This window comes from Haemorhous mexicanus, chromosome 9, assembly GCF_027477595.1.
Source record: "Haemorhous mexicanus isolate bHaeMex1 chromosome 9, bHaeMex1.pri, whole genome shotgun sequence".
NCBI classification, from domain to species: domain Eukaryota; kingdom Metazoa; phylum Chordata; class Aves; order Passeriformes; family Fringillidae; genus Haemorhous; species Haemorhous mexicanus.
The window spans coordinates 10,486,782-10,513,052 of NC_082349.1; the positions used below are offsets into that span (position 1 = coordinate 10,486,782).

A 26,271-nucleotide genomic window follows, 5' to 3' on the forward strand; every position below is an offset into this window, starting at 1 on the left:
AGCTAATATTTTGCGTAGTGATGGTCCTTTGGTCTTCAGGTAGTAGATGTTAAAGCTCTTTAAAGATATGAATTAATTTAGGCTCATACTGCTCAACAGATGTTATTGTGGAGATACTGAGGCATGGGGGATTGGATGATTTTCCTGTGAATCCATATCAGAGATTGAAACAGAAATTAGGTCTCACCTCTCCTGCCTCTGGACTTCAGCCACAAGGCTTGTTTGTGAGGCTTTTCACTTTCAAATTGCTTTGCAGGCATTAAATCCATGCAGCATCCTTGTGGACTGGCTGCACAGGAGGGTTATTCAGCCACAAAAGTCAGAATGACCAGTTGCTGGGAGCCTCTGCCTGAGCGGCTGTTCAGGTTTTCTCTCCATCTCAAAAATTAGAGCACTTGAGATACACAGTATTCCACTGATGCTACCTAGACAAATCCCTGGTGCTCTGCAGCATTTCACTCCTCTCAGAATGGGCATTTCGTATGTAGGCTCTACACAAAAATGCCTGTTGCCGAGGTAAACACCATTTTCCTGCTAGATCTGGTTTGAAATATTCTCAAAAAGGGAGCAAATTTTCTCCAGCCATCATTGTTTAGGAAAGTAGACAGCACCACTCAGGGATACTGATGCCACTGCTCAAGTGGCTCATACCAAAACCAGCATTAAACAACAGAAGCTGGAATCAAGCTGTGGAAGGGAATAGTTCATTCATAGATTCATCTGCTGTCATTATGGTGTGGTGGGGCCCAGCACCTGCAACTGAGCTTCTGCCAGTCTTTTGTCTGTTTGGATCTGACTTTTTCTTGACATGGCTGAGGTGCTGGGATGATTGCAATGCAGACAGGGTAGAGGAGAGGTTTGGGCATCCTCATGGTTAAGGCTCCAAACTCTCAGCAGCATCCTCTGCTTGGCAGGTTTAAAGGGACTTTATTAACAGGCAGTACTAATTACATTTAAAATAATACGATATTTGGATCTGTCCAAGCACCAGCCTAACTTGGTGCAAAGTTTTGCTATTCATCTTAACAAAAGCCATTTCTGAAGAGCTGCTTAGAACTGTGTGTGGCTGGCAGGGAGGTTTCTCATCAGGTGTCGGTGCTTGGGAGGCAGATACACTTGACAGGCAGAAGGACTTGACTTCTTCCCCTTCCATGTACAAGCACTATGTATTATTCAGGGTCTTCTTAAGTCAATGCTGGGTTATTAATCGGTCGTTTCTCTGCATGTTAAATTTGCCTACTAATTTCAAGGCTCTGGAAGAGGACTGTGGGTATGAGATTGCACAGTATTTTCTTTCCCTCTGTGAGTCTCTGAACACCCGTGTGTGCAATCTGTGGCTGCTGCACCCCCTTGCTTTGAGTTCAGATGACATAGTTCTGCCTGTGCAGCAGCTGCATGGGGAGGTGAGGTCCGGGTTATTGATGTAATGTTCCTGTTTCCAGACAGTCACGGATGATGGGGGGAGCGGGGGCAGGGCTAGAGCAATAAAAGCTTTGTTGAACCTTGAGGGACCAAGCAAGACCCCCACACACCACCTCCTAAGGACTAGGGGTGCTACAGTCTCAGGTGTCACTCTGGTGTGGTGTCCAGGTTTGGGGCAGGCATTGTACACAGGCCAGGAAGGATTTGATCCATGACGTAGATGCTATCCACCTCCCCTTGGCTCCTGCTCCGTTTGCAGACTGATGTAATGAGTTATTTGCAGCTAGTATGGCTCTTGTCTTGGGACTCTCTCTCCCATGTAGCCCAGCCAGACTTTATGCTCTGGTCTCCTCTCCCTCCACAAGCTCTGGCGGTGCTGCCTGTGGTAGGCAAGGCACGTGGGCCAGTAGCGGCTGCACGTTCCAGGAATCACGTCAGCTGTCATTACTTACATTACCTTGATTGGGAACAGTCAGTTATGTCACCGTTCATCATTGCCTGTCTCCCAGGAGAGGCTGAGGAAGGAGGAGAGGAGCAGGAATTATAAAGCACTTCTGCAGTGCTCTGCCAATCCCACTGCTCTGTTGGCTGAACATCTGTCATCAGGCGGCTTGAAGAGAAGGTGCTTTGTCTGATGGATCTTCCCATTGTAGCCCCACAGGGAGGAGCCTTCTGCAACACCAGGACTGCCCCATGGGAAGAGCACTGGGGACTCTTACAGAGTTTAACATGAAGGGAATAATGCTGCTGCCTGGGAAGCTCTTTGGATACTGCATTAAAGCATGCCGGGCAGCTGGGGCCGCAGCATGGGCTCGCTTGACTGAGGGCTGCTTTGAGCCAGGTAGTTACCAAAACTGTCTCCAGTCCAAATAAGTTAGAGCTTGGACTTGGATGTTCTCCCCAAGTGTGACTGTGGAGGATTTCTGCCCATGTCTCAGGTGGGATTTCATCCTCCCTTTGGGCAGGAGCTCCAAATTCCCCGGATGGGAATGAGATTTGGGTTTTGATGAAGTAAAGTTCTTCCTTTTAATGGAGAATTATCTGGAAAGTTTCCAGTCCTCTACCCCAACTGATTTGGGAATTGGACTCCAGTTCCAGCAAAGAGTCTCTTTGACTCTGGTCCCCCGGCAGGCTGGGGGAAAACATGTGGCTGTAGCTGTGTTCATCTCTGGTGGCAGAGCCCATGATGCCGTGTGTGGTGAGGAAAACAGTTTGTCTGTCCAGCAGTCTCCTGTGAATGAATTTGTGACTGAACTCAGGGAGGGTTTTAGAGGGTAAGAAGAAATAGGAACTCTGTGGCTGTAGCCAGGATGTGCTCCAGGCTGTAAGGCCAGGTTCCCCAAGGCTTATGTGACAAGGTCATTAAGGCTAAAAGCAGGAAGGGTTCAAGAAGCACGTGTTGCCCAGCAGGACACACTGGGAGGTGGGGAAGACAGTATTGCCTGCCTCCTTGTGTTTCATGCTTTGTGTATTGGTCTTGGCACTGTGATGTGGGAGAAACACTATCTATCAAGCACGGTGCTCACATTTTAACTTCTGTTAACTGGGCAGAGAGCCCAGAGGGGTGGCTTTACAGCAGCTGGACCTCAGTGAGTCCCAGTCTGTGAGTGTTCAACCCAGCTTGGAACCTGGCAGTGCCTCTCCGGAGATCAAGCCAGTGAAGGGGAGGAAAGCCAGGACAGGAGACGTCTGTACCCAGGGTCCAAAGTGGGGAAGGGAAAGAAGTTCTGTGGTTCTATATGTTTCTCCTTGGAACAGCTTGGTCACAGGCAAGAAGATTATTCAAAGGGGAGTGTTAAAACACATGGAAGAACTGCCTGGCACCAGCAGTGGCACACAGGTGCTGCACATGGTGGGTGTGTGGGTAGGTCATGAGTGGCTGAACTAGCCTTGTCTCAGCCTGTGCAAGGCACCTTGTGGAAGTACAGCCAACAAGGTCTGACCCATGATCCATCCTGTCATTTAAAGAACTTGCACTATAAAGAAGTGCTGCTTTCTGTGTGCCAGGGACACCACTGCACTTTCTCTTAGCTGAGTTTGAAGAGCTCTTGCTGTCCCCAGCTTTAGGTGTAAGTGGTGTTGTGCTGGATGGCCCAGGTGAAAGGAGTTTGCTAGGCAAGGAAGAGATTGAAAAGGGTACATGGAGCAGAGGAAAATTGTTCTTGAGGAAAGGTGGGTTTCCATGGTGGATGGATAGCTAGTGAAGTGAGTAAATACTTGCTATAAACATGTTCAGAGCATCTTTGTGTGAAGAACCCAGCATAGCTTTTCTGAGTGAATAGAAAGAGAGCCCGGGTTCAGTTCATATGTCTGTTTTCATTTCTTTTCTTCTTCTGGTCAACTGTGGCTGTAGATAAGAGTTTTCTATTTGAAGTTCAGAAGGGAAGGGAAACCCATTGTTAGAAGGGGAGACATTTTTTTTCTTGATATCTATCTCCAGCGACACAGCGGAGAAGGAAAAGATTTGCTATGATAAAGGTAGGTTTAAGGAGAGAAAAAAAAAAAAAAAGCACATTGAGTGTTGCTTTTCTCTGTACTTCAAAGCCTGGAGTAATATGGAACAGTATAAAAGAAGAGAGGGGAAAAAAAACAACCTAGCCCTGCCTCTGCACGGGTGCTGAGAGTACCATAATATAGCACCATCCTGGCCAGAAATCCAGAGCTGTGCCTGAGCTGTTCATCTGGGCTTGGCATGGTGGAGTTCAGCATGCACAGCACCTGCCAGGAGTCCACAGGGATGGGCTGCAAGGATGGATGCTCCTTATAGGGAAAGCAGAGGAAATGTTTTGCAGGTGTGCTTCCTGTGGAAGGACTGAACCAAGGGAACTCACTCACTGGAAAGCAAATCACACATATGTGGAAGCAGTATGGGAAAAATGTGCCAATAAACATTTAATTATTAAAATAACTTGGAGAGTGTATGGAATGTTCAATACAGTGTGGCAGAGTGAAAAAGCTGATCAGCACAGTTCTGGTGAAGGCCGTAGGTGGGAAATAGCTAAATGTCTCTGTCCGTGTGCCTCAGGGCCAGTGGGGTTGGCTTTCTGGGGTCCTGGGCTGTAGCATCAGCATTTCCCAGGGCTCAGTTGATTCTGAACAAGTAAGATAGAGGAGTGCTGGGAATGGGGTACCAGTGAGTGCATTCCCTTTCTTGGAGCAGGCATGAGCATACAGGGGGACTGCAGCTCCACAATCATCAGTGGGACTCCAGTGGCCTAAATGTGGATTTGGGATGTGCAAGACAGGCAGAGTTAGGAGCTCCCTCCCAGGGAACAAGGCAGGGGACAGAGAAGTGTAGCATGGGGAACTGGGCTTGTGACACCCCTACTGAAGTTCTTTGTTCAAGTATGCATCTCCTTTCCTCTGGCCCTCCAACCAGAGTGATGGCATGATGCTCCATGTCATGGTTTTGGTCTTCATCCCCATCCCAAGCTCCATGCATGATCCTGGCTTCTGGAACAGCCCTTATTGTGTCAGCCCATTGCTGCTCTGCCAGCCTGTTTTGGGCTTGCTGAGCTGCTGGGACACCCCTGGAACAGACACCGTCCAAGGCCTCCTGTTCCCCTCCAAGAAACTGGTGCCTTAAATAAAGGAGAGAGCAAGCCTGTGCTGGAGGCTTTGACTCTGTGGGAGTCTGGGGAGGAGCAGAACAAGAAACCAACAAACTCATTTTCAGTGCTGACCTGAGCAGAGGTTGGAAGTAAAAAGATTTCCAGCAAACGTGGGCTGGTCAGGGTTGCTAACGAGCCTTTCCTTTGAGCAATGTTTTACATTCTTTAAGGATGGCAGGGTGCTCTTGGGGAGAATCTGCTAAAGTAAATGGCAGAGTCAAGTGTGCCGGCTCCTTTCTTTCCCTTTTCTTTTCCCTTTTTTTTCCCTTTCCCCTTTCTTGGTTCTCTTTATTATGTGGAGTTGCTCTGGCTCTTTCTCTCACTTCTGTTTCTCCTTTTGTTCTCTCTTTGTCTATTTATCACACTGTGAAGGTTGAAAGAGATGTTATTAATCTGGGAGAATGAAGGCAGGATTAGTGGTATGAATCGGATTTTGAGAGCTGTAATGATGGAAAGACTCGCTCTGCTGGCGGGCTGCGTGAGTTTGATAAATGGGGAGCACTCCAAACTGACTCGCGCCTTCCTCCGCACTGCTCGCTTTGCCCGCTGGGGCGTGCCATGCTCTCAGATCTGCCAGCCATCCCACACCGCTCCTACCTGAACCAGAGCAAAAAGCCAAGGGTAAATCAGAGACAAATATCTCCCATTGCACTTAAAGAGATCATTTCTTTCAACATCTTTTTCAAACAGAGTCCTGTCAAGTTCTTGGACAGCCTTGTGTGGAGGTAGGATCCTCCCTTGGAGTGTGGCTCGGAGCCATGGCCGTGTGTTATTGTCTCCTGCCGTGGCTTTGCAGAGCAGCGAGGAGTTAGTGTGGCTGCAGCAGAGCTCCCATCCTGCAAGGCACAAAGAAGCAGGATCATCTTCATAGGGCTGCACCCTGCTGTGTTTGCCTCCTGAGGACTGCACCAGGCTTCAAAGCCCTTGTGGAGCTGAACAAAGTAGGGGCTATTTCATCAAAAGTTGTTTTGGGCTCTTTGTCCTGAAATCTGAGTGAGGGGTTCTTCTCCCCTTGCACAACATGAGACAGGTTCCCTGTTATCAACCTTGGGATGGGGCAAAGTAGGCTCTGGGAACAGCTACAGAGAGTAACAGCCCCCAGCTATTGGCCAAACCAGGACTCTCTGGATAGCATCTTTAGTGAGTAGGGTTCTTTTCTGGGTTCAACCATCACTGCATACTCACGTACTTGACCCCTTTTTCAACCCCACCTTTGGGTATGTGGTGGCCCACATTGCACCCTGCAGAGCCAGAAAAGCTAGGGACAAACTCATAGGTGTAGGTTATGTTGCACTTAGAAGCAAGGACAGATCTTGCTGAAGTTATGCCACCAGGCATTCATATGTGGGGACTGTGCCCTTGTCCCTGGGTCCTTCATGGGAGTCCTTACTCCACCCTCTAGTATGGCCTCTCTGGACGTTTTGGGCTCACTGCTTGGTCATGGCTGGGTCTTGTGGTACTACTCTAGAGCATGCATTTGCTGAAGTGAGATGTGGTTGTGTGAAGGCGACATGCAATATTTTGGGAAGGTTTGGGTTCTTCAGTGCCCCTTGCCCCAGAGGCTGTGGGCATAGACTTGGCCCTACAAGTCCCCATCCAGGGGGATGTGCCTGGTGGCAGTTGCAGGACAACCCATCACTGCAAGGGTTGCATCTTGCCTGGGGGTTATTGCTCAGTAGAGGATGGGGAACAGCACTGTGCAAGAGCAATCCTGCTTCCAAGGGGGAGTCAGACCACCAGGCAGCCCAGAGTTGTCAATGTCCCTTTAACTACAAGGTAATGGACTCCCCCACGCTCAGGCTGAGCTCTGCTCCTGCCTTGGCAGGAACAGTAATGATTGTCAAGGTAGAGCTAATGAGACGTGCACATCTTTAAAGGATCGTGGCTTCCAAGACAAAATTAAAGGGAAAAAAAAGAAAGAAGAGAAATGAGGGCAAGAGAGAAAGTCCAACTGCACTGCCTTGGCCAGCAACGTGTGCATCCATCTGTCTTGTCTGCCCTTGGCAGGATCACCCCTACATGGCTAGCAGGGCCTCTTTGCTCGCTGCTGAAACTCCTTTTTGGCCCTGAGAGCCCCTTCACCTCCCTGTGACCTTCTCCTCAGCCTCTCTGCAGGCTCTGGGCCCAGTGGGGAGAGAGCAGGGCATTGCTGGGTGTCCCATACCTGCTGCTGTGTGGCATGGCTGTGGGGACAGTGCAGCTGAAAAGTGAGACGTACAATGAGATTCAGAACACAGGACCCTCCTGTTCTGAACTGGGTCAATTGAAGATGTGGGAATGGTGGTGCTGTCAGTCCTGGCTCATCCCTCTCTTCATCCTTTTCTCCCAGGTCTGGGATTGATGCAGTTGGCATTTCCAAGCATACATAAAGGTTTGGTCTGGATAGCAGGGTTTTAATGATCTCCCAAATGCCTGTCCCATTGTGGGTGGGGAGGAAGCGATGTCTCCGCTTTAGTGTTGGGAAATGCTCCATGGCCACACCTGGCACTGAAGAAGGCTGTGTCAATCAGGCTGAGCCAGGATGTGACCCTTTGGGAAGAGCTGGCAGGGGAGCTGGGACGCTGTGTGCGGTGTTTGGTGTGACTGCCTGCCCACACTTTTCCTCCTGTTCTCACTATTTCAACTTCACAGGTTGAATTGGTTCAGAGCAGCCAAACTAAATGAGGAGAGAAATGATCAGTCAAATTTTTCTTAAATCCTGTCTTTAAGAGATAAGTGCTTGGCTGGAACTTGAAGGCAGGTAATGAGGCTCTCTTCAGATCAGCTTGTGATGTGGAAAGTGCTAGATTGACCAGGCTGCAACTGGAAGAAAGCTCTGTCACAGCCGGGGACGGTGCAGCACGGGACTCCCCACACTGGTATTCTGTGCCAGCTGCTGCCTGCTGCTGCCTTTGCCCTCATCCAGCAAGGAGCAAAATACAGCTAGGAGCTGTGGGGAGCAGCTTGCTCACACGAAACTGAGTGACTCCCTTCCATACAAGGAATGTCAGTCAGTGCTTTGGACCCCAGCCCCAGTTTGCTCCAGTCAGGCAAGAGCTTGAGTGGAGGTGGTAAGCCTGAGGACCACTGTCCATCCAAAGGGCTCTCACCAGTTTTCAGTTTTAAGCTGACAGATTTGTTTTGCTAAATAAATCAGAATCACTTCAAGCCTTGCAAGGGGCTCTGTGAGGTGGGGTTCTTTCAATCACATCTCAAGCTGGTGCAAGGGGAGAAGGAAAATGATGTCATTCTTCCAGCAGCCAGGTAAGGATGTCTTCGTAGGATCATCCTTCCTTTTCAGGACACTGTCCTTCCCTCTGCAGTGGGGCGCCAGCAGTGCTTGTCTGCCTCAGGATGACACCTTCACAAGGTACTTACCAGAGAAGAGGAGCTGGTTTGTTGGAAGAAAAGGAGCAGTGCAGTAGCAGCAGAAGAGAAAGGAGCAATGCTGTGCAAGATGGGATGTACAAGTGCTCTTCCTAGCTCCAAAACACTTGATTCTCCTCTAGTCTGTGACTGGTAAAGAATCTGGCCTTACCTGCCTGCTCTGCACAGCAGTGCTGGTGCCAGACTCCTGTGCCCTTGCTCCCTTGTACCATGCCCACCAGCCAGCACCTTGCCATCCTGCTCTATTCTTGGGCTCTCCCAGGCAGGGCACCCTCTGAGCTTTCTGATTTGTATCCAGGATTTTTAGGCCTTCTGTTGTTAATTATTGAGATGTAATAATGTGATTAGTGCACTATTAAAAAAATCGCTGATATGATTACCATGGATTTAATATCACATGATATATCATTACATTGTTACATGGTGACAGATGTAATTGAAATACACTTATTGGAGCCTGGGGTTGTGTTTCATTCAATCACAGCAGCACCTCCGGGGGGCAGAGCAGAAATGGTGAAAAAAAAATAAAAAGGCATCAGGATTGGAATTTGTAATGAAAACAAAGAACTTGCAGCCTGTTCAAGTGTGGGGCAACTGCTGCTTTGGCATTTTCTCCATAGGAATTTAGAAAGGCACAAGTTTGGAGGATCACCTGGAGATTGGTCAGTTGAGTTGAACCTGTTTGCTCAGGGGACCAGCAGGAGGACATGTGCTATGGATCTGTACCCAGAAGGCTTCCAGCCATCTTGCAGCACATGAGCCTGGCACTATGGGCACTATGCCACTGACCTCTTGGTCCCTCTTGGCTCCTTTTTAAATGGCAAATGGACCCGAAGATGGTATTCCCTGTGCTGTGGGAAAGCCAGCCAGCCACTCCCCACCTTCAGCCTAAGTAATTTTTGGAGTCAGGGATAACTCAGTTGCCTGTTGTGTGGCTCAGGCTGTGCCACAGAGGAAGGGTAGGCAGTGGTGAGCTCACCTGCACTGTGACCTGGGTCATGTTTCCTTCCGTGTCAGTGAGAAGAGGTGACATCTGTCTCTGCCTCATTATCCTCAAGGGGATCTGCACATGGGCTTTGGGCAGCTGGGGTGAGGAGAGGAGGAGCTCTCATGTACCCTCTGCAGGGGCAGCCAGCTACACCAGAGCCTGGGCAGGGAAGGGACTGGGCTTTCACTGCTCGTGGGGCAAGGCCTGAGCTGGAGAAATTTACATGCAAGAGAAACACAAAGACCCTGCCTGCTGCTGGCCCAAACCTGCTACTTCTCAAGATGGTGGTCAATAAGAAGCTGGTGGTGAACACAGAGGTCTCCTTTTCCTTCATCTTTTCCCCTTCCCAGGGTCACCTACCCTCCCAGCTCCCCTCAAAGCAAGTTTGGGGTGTTGCTTTGGACAGGATCGGAGCTGTGGCAAGACCTCAGAGACAGAGCACAGCATATTTAATGCTCTTTAATTGCTCTTATCATCACCATGTACTAAATCTCATCCTGTAAAGGGGGCAGAGATGTGATTTTGCCTCAGGTACACCTGTTCCCACCTCTACTGCAGGTCCCAGGACTATTTTATCCTTGCAACAGACAATGTTTAGGTGACTTTGAAACTGAAGGGGATGTGCTTAATCTTGCCCTCGTCCAAAACAAAGGAAAGAGGAAGAATTCGTGGATAGAGTAAAGACGACTTTTCCACCAAGAGGGGAATGGCAGTGTGGTGAGCTTGAGACATCTGGATGTTTGCATAATGATGTAGCAGCATCTGGCCCTGGTCACTAGCTCAGGATTCACATGTTCAGCACAGCATCACCCCCTACTCCAATATGTCTGTCCCCAAAAACATACCTTGCTGATGCTTGAGGGATCACTTCTATTTTGGGCTTTCAATTCTGTGTCCTCCCCCCAAAAAGTGCTCCCATCCCTCTTTTGTGGAGCCAGCATACCCATTCTAAGCCCTTTCTTTCTGGGAGCTGTGGAAATTAATTTCCAGCTGGCATGGGAGCTCTCTGGCTGGGAAGACTCTGGCAAGCATCTTTCTTTTGAGGTTAAAAACATAATTTCAGTCTGACCTCTGCGTTTCGTAGCTTTTGTTGGTTTTCTCCACCCCCAGATGGTTTTTGTGTGTGATTTTAAAATAGCCTTCTTCTCTTGGTTGAAGCTAGCTGATGCGTCCACTTCTCATTCGAGGATTGTTGTGTTTTATTAATGCTGTTATTATTCCATTACTGTCATTGGGCTCTTTTATAGCAAATAGCTTAATTTAGTTGAGATACACAGATGCTGAGAGTTTAAGTGAAATCTTCAGCACTTGGTATGCTGGGCGCTGAGCAGATATTCCCTAAGCCCTTTGGTATAAACCTTTCACTTAAAAACAAATAGGCTGCTGGGGCAGTGCTGGGTGGCAGGAGTTTGGGAGAGGGGAGAAGGGGCAGGGCACTACCTGATTAGCACTATACAGAGGACCTCATAGTTAAATGTGACTATAGGTGCTGAGGAATGAAGCTCCCACTGAGGATTTCACCCCAAAGATGGGCTGTGATGGGTCCCTCTTCCCTACCAATGCTGCAGGACAGGGGGAATTATGCCACCAGCATTGCTGGGTGCTTTGGGTTGAGATTTTTAAGGGTGTGGGGGCAAAGTGTACTGTAATTTCTTCAACTGAAGCTGCCTGGCTACTGGGAGAGGTGAGGACATGCTGCCACCTTGGGTTTGAAGGAACAGTGCCAGTGAAACCCAGTGAATGTCTGAAGAAAAACATGGCTGCTGGAAGGCTGTACTGTGCTGCAAGTAGATCTTGGAGTAGAGGAGTTGAGTAATAACATTGGTGTCCACATGACTTAGGGACCAGGGCCCTACTGTTAACACCCAATTACTTGGGTGCTTAAGCCTCCTGGGAAGCTGGTGCAATCCAGGCTTTGAAGTACCTTAGCTACTTCTGAAATTTTACCACTTACTGTTGACAGATGTTCATCTGAAATGGATGCTTCTTGCTTGGTGCCTCTGGGCATTCATTAATACTAGCGATAACAATTTCAGATTGTCTCCTACACCTCTCTCCCTGCCTCCATCCCTTGAAAATTACAAAGGTAAAGCTTGTTAGTGTCATGTTATTTGTGTACTTAACTCTTACTGCCTTGGCAAAACCTGCTGATTTTGGTGCTGTCGGTGCCAAAATTTCTTTATGTGGGGCAGGGAAAGCCAAGAAGAGAGTAAAGTAAAATGAAGCAGGCATGTTGCCACACAGGTTGAGGTGGTGCTGATGGCAGTGTTGACTCAACCCTTGGCCATGGCTTCTACACTTGGCCATGGCAGGGAGGGTGCCATGTCCCTGCCGGGTGGTCCTTTGTGGAGCAGCAACTTTGCCTTCCCTCTCTACCACCCATAGCTCTAGGACACCCCAGTCTTCTTGGGGAGGGCTCTGTTCCTCTCTTGAGCCTCCCAGGGGGAGCTTCTTTGGGGGTGCAGCTAGGAAAGATTTGCTTCCCCCCTTTATTCTGTGGCCAAGGAAGGGGAGCAGCTCCCTGTGATGCAGACAGTCTGGGGATAAGAAGAGCTAACCCATGCTGTCTGTCCCCACTGTGCACTCATAATAGCTTGGGGGTCCATGGGGAGTTGCTGGGATCATTTTTATTCCCTGCTTTGTGGCAGCTTTGTGGCTTTATCTGGCTTTTGAGGTGACTGGGGTAGCTAACAACATGCATGGAGCATCCTCTGCGGAGGAGGCCTGGTGCCCGATTTGCTAGAGGTCTGCTTTACCACTTATGAGAAACGAGTTAACCTCCCTTTGATCTCAGTTCACAGCTAACCCTTTAACAAAGTCCGGGATGTGCAAGGAAATCAATACTCAAGGCATTGAATTTAACACTGGCCATCAACTCAAGCGTAACACACACACTGACTGACTCCGATTACAAGGAGCAGTCTGGTTTGAAGCTTGTTTGCCAGCTCTCTGGGGTGGTGCGGGGCAGCAGTGGGGAGGGCAGGCAGGCTTACGTGGCTTGCTGTCATTCAGGGAGGGAGTCAGAGGGACCTGGTGTACTCTGCCATGTCGTCCTGATCAACTCTGCCTTCTGGTGTCCCGTGTCTCCTTATACCTCTGATTTGCAGCCCCAGCAGCTGTTCCCTGACACTGGAGCAGAGAGCTTGGATGCTGTGTGTGATCACTGAATGCCTGTTTGTGTACACATGTAATTGTGCTTTGCTGGTGAGAAGCAACAGGACCCAGGCAGGGCAGGTTCTGCTGAGCCAGACAAAAATCAGTACTGCAGGTTAAAAATCTGAAAAATAAAATGCTTCAGGCAGGAGAGGCTGAGTGTCTGGTCAAGGCGGCAGCTGTGTCATTTTGTCAGTTCTAGTCCTCCCCATGGAGATCTAATTAGATTAGTGGTGAACTAATTGGGACACCTTGTTCCATACCAGCTTCTTACTCTTTGCTGGCGCACTGGCCGTGGGCAGGCTGCCTGCCATGGTTGCACATTGGAAAAGCCAAGTGGTCCACAGCCAAGTGCCTTCTGGACAGCCCATGGACCTACTCATCACATCTCAGCCCTGCAACCACCAGCTGCAGACCAGCTCTGGGGACATTTGGTCCTACTTGCTTTACATCTTTCCACCAGCCACAGCCAGAGCTGAGACAGCACATGTAGGTTAGGGATGGGTTCAGAGGGCAGCTGAAGGATGCTGGGGGGGTGGGATGAGCATTCCATGACCCCACAGTTCTGTTCTCGCGCCATGGCTGCATGGGGACCATCCCTCTACTGGGCTACACGTGCCCAGTAACGTTGGGCAGACATACTGGGACGTGCTCCTCAGGCCTTGTATCACCAGCAGGCAGCAAGGCAAATCCTACTAGCGTTTCCCAGGCTCACTGGCCACAAAGAGCCAGCAATGCTACAGAATCTGGGCCTCAGCAGTGGCAAGCAGTAAGGGTGCCTTCCACAGGGAGCAGGACCCAGGGGCATCCATGTGTCTGGGTTTCACAGCCCTTCCCAGCACCTTACAGGTGAATTGCAGACATGGTTAAAAGCCACAACCAGAGAGTGTCCCAGTTTGCCCAGTAAGGAGACCCTGCTTGGCTGGCTGTAGGTGGCTCCCTGTGTCCTTGCAGGGGCACAGCCTGGCTGGAGGTCTGTGAAGCCTGGTGGCACCAAAGAGCTCTAGAGGTGCCTTAAGCTCTCTTGGAAGACATGAGTTGAGCTCTTGGGGACCCAAAGCCCTTCATTTCTGTAAACTGTAACATGATCTTCTCTGTCACCTTCTCAGGACTATAACATCGTGATAGTGCCCCCTTTCCAGTCCAGTTAGCCAGTCCTGCCCCAAACTCCTGCCTGGGTGTAGTTTCTGTGGTTCATCCCCCCATGCCTCTTTTAATAACCTCTTCTCAGGACCTTGGCATGTTCTCCTTGCAAGTCCCTTTATTCTTTGCTTTTGTAACCTCTCTCCAAATTGATTCTCTCATGATGTGTTGCCCAGCCCTTCAGACCATCTCCTTCTGTTTGTTCTTCCATTGAAATTGGGAAACCTCAATTTTGCCACTGGTGCCCCAGCAGGCTCTGCTAGCTGGGCTGCTTCCCTGGTGTTTGCATCCATCACAGCTCTTAGAGGCGCCTCTGCTTTAACCTCCTCAGTCTTAACCCTGACCTGAGTCAATAATCATGAGGAAGAGCTGATGCTTAGATGATCCAGTGTAAACTCTACCTTTGATTAGACAGGTATCATCCCTAGGCACTGGCACAGCAGCACCTTGTTAGCTTTCCTTGGTGTTCCTTTACTGCAGCCATGAGAGCCTCCAATGCGGGCAGGGGATGGGCTGCTGCCCTAGTAATCTTTATTGATCTTTTCCCTGATGTCTCATGCATTGTATTTCTTGCTTTTCTCTCATTCTTCCAGCTGCCTTTTCTTTGAGCAGTTTGCATCTTGTGGGAGTGCAGAGAAACTGTTTTTTTCAATTCTTGCACAGCAGCAGCACTCAGAGACTCAAACAGCTGTGAGATTGTTGCTCTGCAATGAAAACTTGGGTTTTGCTCCTGCTTGTTTGCTGTCTGAGAGGAGGAGGTAAGAAAGAACAGGGCAGGTGTCCCCATGCCCCTCTGGTCTGTTATAGACCAGTTTTTCTGAATTGTGCCAGAGGTGTTTTAGAGAAGGTCATGTATCTGTCCCAATAAGACCTGACCTGGTGAACATGAAAATGGAAGGGATTGTAGGATGTGAGCTGAGAGAGAGGTGTGTAATAAGACATGCAGGATAGAAGTGGTGAGAAGGTCCTGCAGGATCACTCTGATTTCTTTTCCATCCTCCAGGGCCTGGGTTTTCCAAACAGATTATGAAACTGAGATGTGAACATGCTGGTCACCCAGCATCCCTCCCTTTCTGCCATCGTGCAAGCACCTAACCTTAGCAATGACAGTGGAAACCAGACAGTTGAACTGCCTTGTCTGGCACCTGCACTGTGAATGGATATGCAGTTGTACATCATCTCCCCTGTGCTCTTCTCTGGGTAACCTGTCCGTGGGTCTCTGCCCTCTATGGTCCCATAATCCCCATCTGGCATGTTTGTGCACAGCAGCTGAACCATCACCAGAGGCATCCTTGCCAAAAAAGTCCAGACCACCATATGCTGAAACATGCTGGATGTGGTGCAAAAGAGCAGTGTGTCTGCTCTGGACAAATGGCTTTGTTTTGCACTGGGAAAACTGGAGTCAAAAAGTCAAAGCAGTGTTTTGCACAGGAATAGATTGTTCCTTTCCAAAGGGCAACAGTTCTGTCACTGGCTTTTACTTTGTGGTTCCCAAGCAGACCTGTTCCCACACAGTGAAATGAGCCAATATTTTGGCTTTTCCATCCTGGCTTAGGATCAAAGGTAATGTCTTTGGTCTTTCAGTGGGGTGGACGCAGTTTCCCAGCCCGTTACAGCAAGAGCACACTCCCTGCCAAGGATGTGTTGCTTCTGCTTTCAGCACGTTTGATCCAGCCCGTCTCTTTCAAGGTGTGTGGAAATGAGCTACAATCTCATCATTCCTGCGGAGGCTTCTCGGAGGAGATAGCAGAAGGGTCACAGCGCCTCTGGAAATCTCCCTTCAGGTGATGTGCCGTCGCATTTCACAGCAGACAGACAGAATAACCTTTAGGGCATGGTAAGAGGCAGCGTTTTGAACTCTGAGCTGGGGAGCTCAAGAGCTCATTTCTCTGACACATCATCTGTGTCCCTGCCGGTTCCTGCATCCCCCTGAAATACCTTTGTCCTAATCCATCACTTCCTTAGCTAGAATTAAAAAAAAAAAAATAAGCCGGGCAGTTGGTCCCCTGTGTGCTGGCCACACAAAAGCTAGTCCCTCCTGCAGAAATGCACCCAGACCCTCTCCTGTGGCCGATTTTACCTTCATTTGAGCTGATCTCAGTCTGTGTGGAAGTGGGGGGCTGCCCCACCAGGCCAGCTCCTGGCAGCAGAATGGCTCTCCTGCACTCTCTTGCCTTTCCTGCACTGCACCCTCAGTACGTGGGTCCTGAGTTGGGTTTTTTCCCCACAGATTTATCTTTGCAGTAGTGGGGAGATGAGCAGGCTGGAGCAAGGTGAGCTGGGGTACATGCAGGCTGGCACAGGCTGCCCCACGAACCAGAAGCTGGGAGCACTGGGAGGAAATTGCTGGTTCTCCCTCCTCCCCGCTCTGGAGTAAATAATGGTACTTTTTATTTAGCTATTATTTCCCAGTGGCAGATATCTCCTCGGCTGTCTGTTTAACTATCTTTATCTCACCCTCCTTCTCTGTTTGATATAGTTATAGATAAACAGATAGCTACCTTATTAAATAACATGTTTTAAGAGACCAGCGGTATGGTTAACATAATGCAGCAGCTGTTGATTTGTCTTTCACTGATGGTTTGTTTTTTGGGGGTTTTTTTCTTAAGGAAATGCTTTAAATAAGGGATACTTCATCTATTAAAAAAAATACACTTGTAGCAGCTGCTAAGCCCATCCATAAGCCTGCTTTACGTTGTATTTGTGATGGGACTGACAGTGCATGGAGGAGCCTGATTATACACAATTCCATTTTAGCAAGCCCTGCGATGTAATTTCACAGGGCGATCAGTGTTTGAATGTAATAGCAGCCTGTGCTAAGGTGTCAGAATATTAAAGGCGCTAATGGAAAAGCTCCCTGGTACACAAGGGGGACAGCATTACAGGAGACGTCGCAGATGGCTGGGCACTAAACTAATGGGGCAGGATCCAAAAAGGGAAAAAAAACCTAGAGAAGGGAGAGCTCACGGGAGCACGGGCACCTGCTTCCCTCTCACACGGAAATTAAACAGCGAGCGAGGGAGAGGCGAGTGTGTGTGTCTGTAAAGATAGAAATTGAGGGGGGAAAATACCCTCTCTTGAATGGCTTGAAGGTTTTGACAGCAAGCCCGGTGCCAGCTTTGCTTGGGAAATGCTTGGGGTTAAAGGGGTGTGTGGGGAGGTCTGAGCATCACAGCCACGGTCTGACCCTGGAAAGAGAAGAGTAATGCATGGATACTGTTACCCACCCTATTGTAATATGGCAAAACTGCAGCTCTCTTTGGTGGTTGTTCATCTCCAGTAAAATCCAAGGTGGGTGAGATGTATCCACCTTGCAGCTGCCCTGACATCTCAGTTCTGCAGCAAGGTGCATCTGCTGGGGCCATCATGCTCATTTCTGTCTTCATATATACAGGGGCTGATGCTGGGTCTGTGTTAGGACTATGGGACAGTGTCAACATTTTCCTGTTTTCCAGCACAGTTAGAGGCATCTTCTCCCTCCCTGTGAACCCCCAGTTTCCCCAGGAGCAGCTAGAATTGGACTGATCCATTCCTGTCTGTATGGAGAGGCTTCTGTGCCTGTGGTGAATCATCCATGAAGTGTGCTTGTGGGTTTTCCTTGGTATCATACCCAGCTTCCCGCTCTGCTGGCCACAAAGCTGCGGTAGGGAAAGGCTTAGTGCTGCTTTCCTGCTTGAATTGGCCCCACAGGGGCTGGGGTGGTCAGGGGATAGCACTGCAGGACGTGAGCCTGTCCTTCCAGGGCTAGAAGGGTAAATCAGCCACGTGTAGGTACTCCCTGGAAGCTGTCTGCCATGTCGTCATGTGTCTCTGCCTTTCAGGCACTAATCAGGAGCTGCTTGTGTATCTTAGTGCTGGGAGCCAATTGCATACATCATAATAGCCCAGCTTGGGTCTGTCACCCTGCAGTGCTGCCAGGAATACAGGGACACCATGAGAAGTGCCACTCAGTGCCACTTCAGTGCCTGGGAAAGGCACTGGGCATGCATCTCCCAGACCTGGTCATCCTGGTCTCTAGTCATGCTAGCAGCCCCCATCCTTGGGCTGCTTTCTTGGTGGTTTATGGCTCTGCTCGTCCCCTCTCCTGGGCCAGCACTGGCTTGTGCACACCCCAGCTCTATTTCCCAGCCCTCCAGGAACCCAGACCTGTAGTTTTGTTTTGCTTGTGACCAGACCCAGGGCTCTGACCCAGATCTCCACGGCATTAACCTAGTGTGTCGCCAGCCGCAGAGCACACAGCGGTAGAGAACATTTTATCCAGGATAATCCGTAGCCTGGGAGCAAGGCAAAGACTGCTCTTGTTCAAACACAGGGAAATGTGAAGCCTAAACCGCTTGGCACTTTGACACCCTGGAGTCAGGCACACCAGCGTGTTTCTATTGCAGCCTAAGCCAGGGCACATGCTAAACCTGCACGACAGTGGGGACACCTTCCTGCTGCCTGATGGGACCACAGCATCCAAATGCACCCTGGAGAGGGGCTCTCAGTGGCTGCAGGGTCCCTTCTGCCCCTCCTGAAGTTCAGATGAGTTTTAGCAGTGAATTTGTACAGCTGTGGCTGAGTTGAGATATTGCCAGGACACAAGCAGGATGAGGCTGCTCAGATGTGTCTGAATGGGAATGGGCAAGGCAAGAGATCACAGCATGCCTCAGTTTCCCTTTTGCAGTGCTCCTATGTACAGAGCTCTGATGTCATGGGCTGCTTATTTTAGTAAGGAGAAAGCACATACAATTATGCTGCATCCTCTGCATCTTCTCTGATGTCTTGGTGCCTTCCCTTAAAATGGACCTGTCCTCCTCCCACGGTCTGGGGGCACCTTACCCTCTGTAAAGCATTTCCCAAAGGTGGGCAGAGCCAGGCAGCTCCTGTGTGCCCAGCACTCACCTTTCAAAAAACAGACCATTCATAATTTTATTTGTTTAATTTACTCCTTGATGTGAGGCATAAAGTTGTTTCTATTCTAACAAGAAGCTTTGCAAATGGACTGAAGTGGACACCAGCTGGGCTTGTCAAAGGCTCTCTGCATCCAGGACACAAGGGAAGCTGGCTCTGTGGCACTGATCTGTGGAAAGCCCTTGTGTGAAGAGGACACAGTACCAGGCAAAACCTCAGCCCCTTAGAGGATTTTGTCTGGGTCTTATTTTCTCACTGACAGGAATTTCCAATTTTCCCTTACTTCCACTCGAGTGGGCCAGACCTCATCCACGGTGTCCTCTTTTTCAGTGTGTCAGCTGCTCTCCTTCCCCCCACAGCTCTTGGAGGGTTTGTGCTCTGGAGAGTGATGTTCCCTGGGAAAGGGCACTGATCGCTTCTTCCCCAGCGTCCTCCCATGTCCAAACCCCAGCCAAACCATGTCCTGCAGTGGCACTGCAGATATATTTGGCAGAGGACAAAATGTTTTTGTCACCCCCACCCAGTAATGATTGGCACAGATGTTTAATTCAAGGCTTAGGTTCACAGGTGCTACGTTGGGCAAAAGTTGTTTTTGTGCACCCTGTACCACTCATGAGTGCTCTCAGTGCACTGAGAGAAACTAATTAAACATGAGTGGTGTTGATGCTGTACCTGGTAAGTCTGGAGGCCCCTCTCACCACTGTGTTTGTAAAAATTAAATGCCTCTTGTTAGTGGTGCAGCAGAGATCTCTAATATGCGTGGACAGAAAGGCAGGGATGGATGGAGTTGGTGTCAGGGCAGCAATTGCTTATCGTGCCTTATCTGGGAATATGAAACTGTATTGCATGACATCCAGAGGCAGGCTGAATAGATATGCCAATTCATCTCGAGCCCGGGCTTTGACAAGCTAGACTGCCCTTGTTGAAAGGCATCAGTCAAACAAGAGCTGCTGGCTGCTTTTCCCTTTTTTATACTTTCTCTCGCTCCCGCGCTCCCTCTCCGTCTCTCGCCGCCTCCCCTCCCTCCAGCTCTTTTTTCTAAGCTTTTTCCACACAAAATTGAAAAGCTTTGGAAATAATAATAATAAAAGCCCCCCAAACTAATACCGTTTTAAGTACACCCCCCTCCCTCCCCAAATGGGATTGATAAGGAACCCCAGTGTATGAAGGCATGTTTAGATAACATTGAGAATATTATAGCGAGTGAGAGAAAGTAGGGGGAAAAGCTTCCTGCCGCGTCTAAGCCGGGAAAGGCGACGGCACCCTGGCTAATACGAGTGTTTAATATTTGATGTGTTGGGATAAAGCAGGATCACCTTCGAATTGAATTGAGTGTCAGAATGAGAATCTATTACTGAAATTCTTGTGTGATTTGACAGCAAAGCAGACGATGTTATTCTTCACTAGTTACCGCAATCTTCTCCCCTACATCACTTAAATATTTTTTTCTTTGCTTGAGTAAACACACATTATCCTTTTTTTCCACCTCCCTTTCCTTTTTTGTCTCCCTCTTTTATACTTATTTTTTTATTTATTTTCTTCTTAAATCAAACCTGCCTTTCACAGGGCTGATGGAGTAGATTGTTATTTCTTTATTTGTCCTATTAAATGGAATTCCTGATCATTTAATCCTGCTTTTGTAAGTGATTTAAAAATACTTGAAAAGCTGTGAATGTGGCAACACTTCTGACTAAACTGCTTAAAAGGAACACGTTACACCTGGGCTTAGCTCCTGCCTCCTGACAGCCAGCAAGGGTAGTGGGCTCCAGCGCTGCCGGAGCCATCCCAGGCTCCGTGCCTCCATCCTGCCAGGCAAGCTTTCCTCTGTGCCTGCTCTGCAACAGAGGAGTTCTGCTGTTGTCAGCTTGGCTTGGCAAGCTGCTTTTTCATTACCTGACTCTTCTTTAATTGCATTCAGCTCTGTTCAGGAGCCACCAACGAAATGATTTGGCGGTGGGGTCAGCTCCTCAGTGGTGTTCCATTTGCCTCATATCGTGCTGGTAAATTTGCATGGCAAGAAATCCTAGCAAGAAATGTCCACCTCCCATTCCTGGACTGGCATGCAATTAAAATGAGAACACTCTGGAACCTTCAGTGTCCTGGGTGCTGTTCAGGGACGTCCTGCAAGACAGTCCCAGCCCCAAAACCTTACAGTCACTAAAAACATTTCAAACCATGCTTAAAAGCCCACTTAGTCATAGACATGACCTCTTTTTTCTTCCCACCATACACAGTAATACAAGATCTTGACACCTCATTGTGGCAGCAGTGGAATAAGGGCAGTTAGATGGGAAATGCTTATTTTGGGCAGATGCAGTGCACAGTTGACATGACAGGAGGAGGAAGATGATTTTTCTGTTCCAAAGACATTTTCTCCATTGCAGAAATGTCAGGGGGTTCACCTTCTATCAGTAGGCAGCTGTGCCCAGCCTGATCCTGGGGGGAGCACAGCTGGTACCTGCTGCTTGCTGAAGCTTAGGGCAGCTGGGAGTTCTCACACCTTCTTTCTTTGTATTTAAAACCATGTATATTTCATGTATCTTTTTGAAATTCTTAATGGAGATTTTCGGCAAAACCCACCAATTTTCTTATTCCTTAGTACCCACCTTCCAGGTTCTTCTCAGACTGCTTAAGCCCCTTTACTCCTGGGAGGATTTTTTCTGAAAGGAAGTATTTTCTCCCTGCCTGAAAGTGTCTGTATTAATATTAAAATTACAATTAGCAGATGAAACATAGCATTCAAAACCTCTTGGTAGGATGTGTAAAATAAAATGACAGTTTCCCAGCTGGTCAGGGCAGGACACTCTGTGCCACTCCTGGCAGTTCTTGCAGCTGTGGTTTGTGAACATGCTCATGCCATGCAAAGCACAAAGGTCCTCTTCCCTCCTGCCCTTCAGCTAAAGCATCCAGGGTGATGCAATGCCAGCAGCTGTAGGGGAGGGCAGAGGGGCCAGGAGCTGGCCAGCAGGTCACAGCCTGCACATGTGTGGAAAGAACAAGACTGGCTCTGCCGACATCAACGCTTTGCCCTAGCAGAGCTCCGGCAGCTCTGTGAGGACCAGCTCTGTTCCTCCCTCTGCATGTGGGGGAGATTTGTGGGACTCCCTTATTCTGACTTCTAAACATGTGCCTGTTTATATGCTGTGGGGTGTTTAATTTTACCTTAATTTGACTGCCAAACACCAGTTTTTGTGAAGTGTGCTGGGCACTTCCCATAAATAAATGATGGAGCATTATTCAGTCCACTTAGATCAATACATCAGCTTGACAGGTTCCAGTTCTGGGAATTTTCTGACCCCCTGGAACATCTTCTCTGCAGCTGTGCTGCTTATAATCCATGGTGTGCAGCCTAAACAAACTCCAGAGAGCAGCACATCAGGAGCCAACTGTGTTGGTGCTGTCACTTTGTCGGTCCCAGCGTCGCTGGGGATGGGCACTGATGTGCACTGGGATTGCAGTAAGGGCAGGTGAGCCAAACTCAGTGCCAAACTGCACAAGCACCACCACCACGGGATTGTCCAGCCCCACTGGCACGCCCTCTGTCCCAGCACAGGGGACCATCTTTGGTGCCACCCCAGTGCTGTCAGAAATAGGAGACAGAGCTCTTGTTTCAGCCTCTTTGCCATCTGAGGCAGATGTGTCATAGCTACTGAGAAGGTTTGTGAGCTGGTACAACAGGAGGTTGGTTTCAGACCTTTTTTTTCTCTGTTATAAAGCCAGCCTCAGATTCTGTGATTCTGTGTGTGCATCATCTCCATGCCCCATGTTTCATGCCCACGTCTGGTTTTTGGATTTTCTGCAGGATATGTGGGCTGCAGGTTACCTAATGACCTACCTCCCTACACCAGCACTTGTTTAACAAGGTGTGGATTCTCCATGGTGCTTGCTCTATGCATGGAAACACAGTATGTTCCTAATCTCCTGCTGCTATTAGCTCACATTTATCACAGGAATATCTGCTTACCTTTGATTCAAGATCCCTCCATCAGGGACCCAGGGCGGTATTTGTCTGTGAACTGCTGTGTATGCCTATGGGATTGCATAAGTAAATAAATATAATTAATAATCATCTGACTTCAGAGCAGCATTGGCAGGGAGGTAAATGTAGCCTTCATAGGATTACAAACAAAATCAGGAAAAAAGGAAAACCGTTCTAGGAGACGGTGTGAATGAAAATAATTGTATTCAGGCTGCTTGAAAATTATTCTGTAAACATTGTTCAGGTGGTTTTTAGCAAATCAGAAACATTGAGTTTCTCTCTAAATTGGAATTTTGGCCAGAACCATTTAAAATAGCTTTTTTAAAAGATGCCTGCATTTTTATCAATTAAAATGCAGATAAAAATAAAAAATCACCACAGGGTCTTGGCCCTGCTTCAGTGTCTGACCTAAAAGGGAGCAACCCACTCTCTGCAACACTAAGACTGAACCAGAGGGAGGTACAAAGTAGTGCAATTTCCTCACAGAAAGGGTTTCATGACTTTTTAAAAAATCCTTTGGCTTGCAAGTGAACCTGGGGCATCTCAGACTTTCTCACAATTCGCCACAGGGATAAGCACTGAAGGGATGGGGTTCTGTGCCACTGCTGGTGGCTGTGTGGTCGCAGAGCTGGCAGGAAAGTGGGTGACACTCGTGTCCCAGCAGCTCCAGTGAGCCAGTGACCACAGCCACCCCTGCAGGCTGGGTACCCCTGGTGTTGGGGAGTCACCGGCGCTTTCTGCCTTGCTTTAACAGTCAGAGGAAGAACTTTCCTGTTTAAAGATTAAACGTTGTCTTTAAATATTAAACAGCAAAGCTCCTTGCTCTTGATTGTGTGGCTGCTGCCAGCAGGCGGCTCAGAATTGCCACTTTTAATTAAAAAACTTTATTTTCCAGCGCAGCCCAGCAGTGGCTCCTCCTCTCGGCCAGCGGTGGCTGACCTCTCCCCTGCCTTCATCCCTTCATCATCGCTGCTTGCACTTCCCTGTACCTGCAGCAGTGATGGTCCCTGCCAGCCCCGGAGTGTGAGCAGCCTTGTCTGGGACTGATCAATGCCCCTGGCACTTCCTTCCAAAACCCCAGGAAAAACAATTAAAACCCGATCGATCCTGCAGGCAGCTTTGAATATGCATAAGTGCACACTTGACCTTCAGTGGTCAGGCCAACTTCCACCCCAGCTGCTTAGGTAGTTTGCTCAGGTATTGCAGCTGTACCGAATGACCTTGATCAGGAAAGCAGAAAGCGATGCAGGGATGGGCCCGGTGCTGATCCGGGGGCTGGGGCACGTGCTGCCAGCTCCCTGCTGCTGCTGCTGCAGAGCCAGGGGAGGCAGGCTGAGCCTGCCAGTAGCACCCAGCTTTCACAAAGCTGTCCCTGTGGCTTTCCTGGGATCCTGCCAGCATCCCTCTGGGCTACCTCAGTTGCTTCTGGCCAGAGTCCAAGGGATGTCTGGGCTGGGAAGGCAGCCTGCAATATGGCAGCTCCCTGGGCAGGAACACCCCTGGTCCTTCCCCATCCCGGAATACCGTTTCCCCAGGGATGGCCCCCACTGCTGTCGATCCACTGGAGCTGAGCATGGGAGCCTTCCTATGCTCTGTCTGGGTTTGCTCTGTGGGATGCTGCCCAGGAGAGGGAACAACACGTGGTACCACTTCTGACACCCAGAAGCTGGGTGGCAGGGTCCCATCCTGCACCCCAACCTCTGGGTCCCCCCACCCCATGGCTGGCTGGCCTGCATCCTGATTGTGGCAGGGAACATACCAGAGCGTGTTTGTCAAAGGCAAAGGAAATCTCCCCGTTGTGTACACAAAGTGTAATTTCAGTGAATTATGCATAGACTTAATTAGGAGTTTTAATTGCTAATCATCTCCCAACAGGATTAGCAATGCTGTCTATTAATTATCTGTGGAGCTCTCTGTTTTGCTAAGGCAGGAGTAACAAAGCAGCATGAATGGCTACATGGGCCACTAATAAATTAACTCCCCCAAGCCCCATGGCTCCCGGGGGGCTGCCAGTGGAAGGGACTGTGCAGGGGCTGGACCTGCCCGCTCCAGACAGAGCAGCAAGGTAGCAGGAAAGAGGGGGTGGCAGGAGGTCCCAGCAGCAGGCAGGTGGCTGGTGGGGGACACCTGTCTCAGCTCTGGTCACCCATTTCATCCCCATTCCTGCTGCAGAGAGCATCTCCCTGGCATTTGCAGCCTGCGGAGGGTGTCAGCAATGCCTGCCACACTGTGGCTGCGGTTAGCGATGATCCCCCGCTGCAGGAGGGAGATAGGGGCTGCTGGATTGACCTGATCTCATCTGGGGACAATGGCCCTCACGGCAGCAAAGATAGCACCAGCATGAGTGACGCTAAGCCCACGCACCCTTCTTACTGCTCACAATGCGTTCCGAGCTTAATTCCTCAAGATGAAGAAGATACGTGGCTGTCAGGCTGTAATTACAGCCGTGCATGTGACACGGAGGCCTGGCTGCTTTTATGTTAGCCTTGTCCAGTGGGTTTTTGTGCTGCTTGGGCTCCCAGCTGCCTTGCTCCTCCTGGAAGCCCTGCCAGGGGATGCCGTGGGTATGAAGCAGGCTCCCTCTGGCCAGGCTGCAGGCTCTGTGCAGTGGGGTGAGCAGTGCTGGCTCCCAGTAGGATTTGTCCCAGTGATGGAGGGAACCGAGGCAACTGGGGCTTGGGGGTGGAAAGGAGAGGGAGCTGGGAGGTCTGTGCTTGCCAGAAGAGAAGGGGCCTGCTGGCCAGGCCAGCCTGGGAATGAAGACCCCTTTCCAAACGCCCTGACCCCTGCTGGCGACCCTATTAATGCAGGAGTGAGTGGATATTTTTGGAGCAACTAAGGGACATAGGGGATGAGCTTATAGCCCCTGGCTTGTCCCCCACAGCATGGCAAAGGTGGCCTTGAGTGATGCAAATCCCTCCATCACAAGGGTTTTCATGTGTACAGGATACCACCAGAGGCTCTGAACATCTCTAGGGAGAATCAGGTGGGACAGGGCGGGGTGAGAGCACTTTGTGTGGGCAATTCCAGAAGAGCAGCTGAGAGGATGATGTGCGGGTCCACACTGAATATGGTGAGCACAGACACACACCAGCCCCTGAACACAGACCCATTCCAGCCCCCGGAGCAGTCAGACCTGGGCAAGTACAGATGATGCCTGTTCATGGGCTGTGTCTGACCCTCTGCTTCTCTCTTCCAGGCGTACAGCTTTGCCATGGGGAGTTGGCCAAAGAATGGGCTCTTAGACATGAACAAAGGACTGAACCTACAGCACATAGGGAGGCCTCACAGCGGGATAGGTGAGTGATGCTGCCCCGTGCCATTTCCATCTCCACAGCTGCTGCTCCGAGTGCGTGGGATGTGCCTCAGCTCTAAGACATTGTCCAGTCTGGGGTGCTGAGAACAAGCCAAAGGGCTGAAGAGTCCCCAGCTGGTGGAAGGGATGAAGATGTGTCAGGGCAGAATGGCACATGGATGACTTCTCTGTCCCTTGCACGTGCTGGTGTGCCAGACATACCTGCCTGTCCCTCTGGCTGGGGAGCTGCTTCTCTCCTAGATTGCACTAGCAGTGCTTGGGTTAGGGTGGACGTGGTCAGCACTAGGTGCCTGGAGCACAGCACAAGGATCCCTAGGCTGGGTGGGATGCTCTCCCTGTTGGACCAGTCCTCCAGTTGCTCTGGGTGCTGCAGTCCTTGGAAAGGAGGCTGTGCTGCCTG

The 26,271-nt window shown here is 49.7% G+C and overlaps 1 protein-coding gene across 4 annotated transcripts in view; it reads left to right on the plus strand.

Annotated features, from left to right (window-relative positions):
• ERI3 (ERI1 exoribonuclease family member 3) overlaps positions 1–26,271 on the plus strand; it is a 129,840-nt gene that overhangs the window by 67,941 nt on the left and 35,628 nt on the right. For all 4 annotated transcript variants that reach the window (XR_009487482.1, XM_059853969.1, XM_059853970.1 and 1 more), the window contains one exon: positions 25,755–25,854. Coding sequence is in view for 3 of the 4 variants with exons in the window: in XM_059853969.1 (XP_059709952.1) it covers positions 25,755–25,854 (100 nt within the window). In the remaining variant the exon portion in view is untranslated. The remainder of the gene's footprint in view (positions 1–25,754; positions 25,855–26,271) is intronic.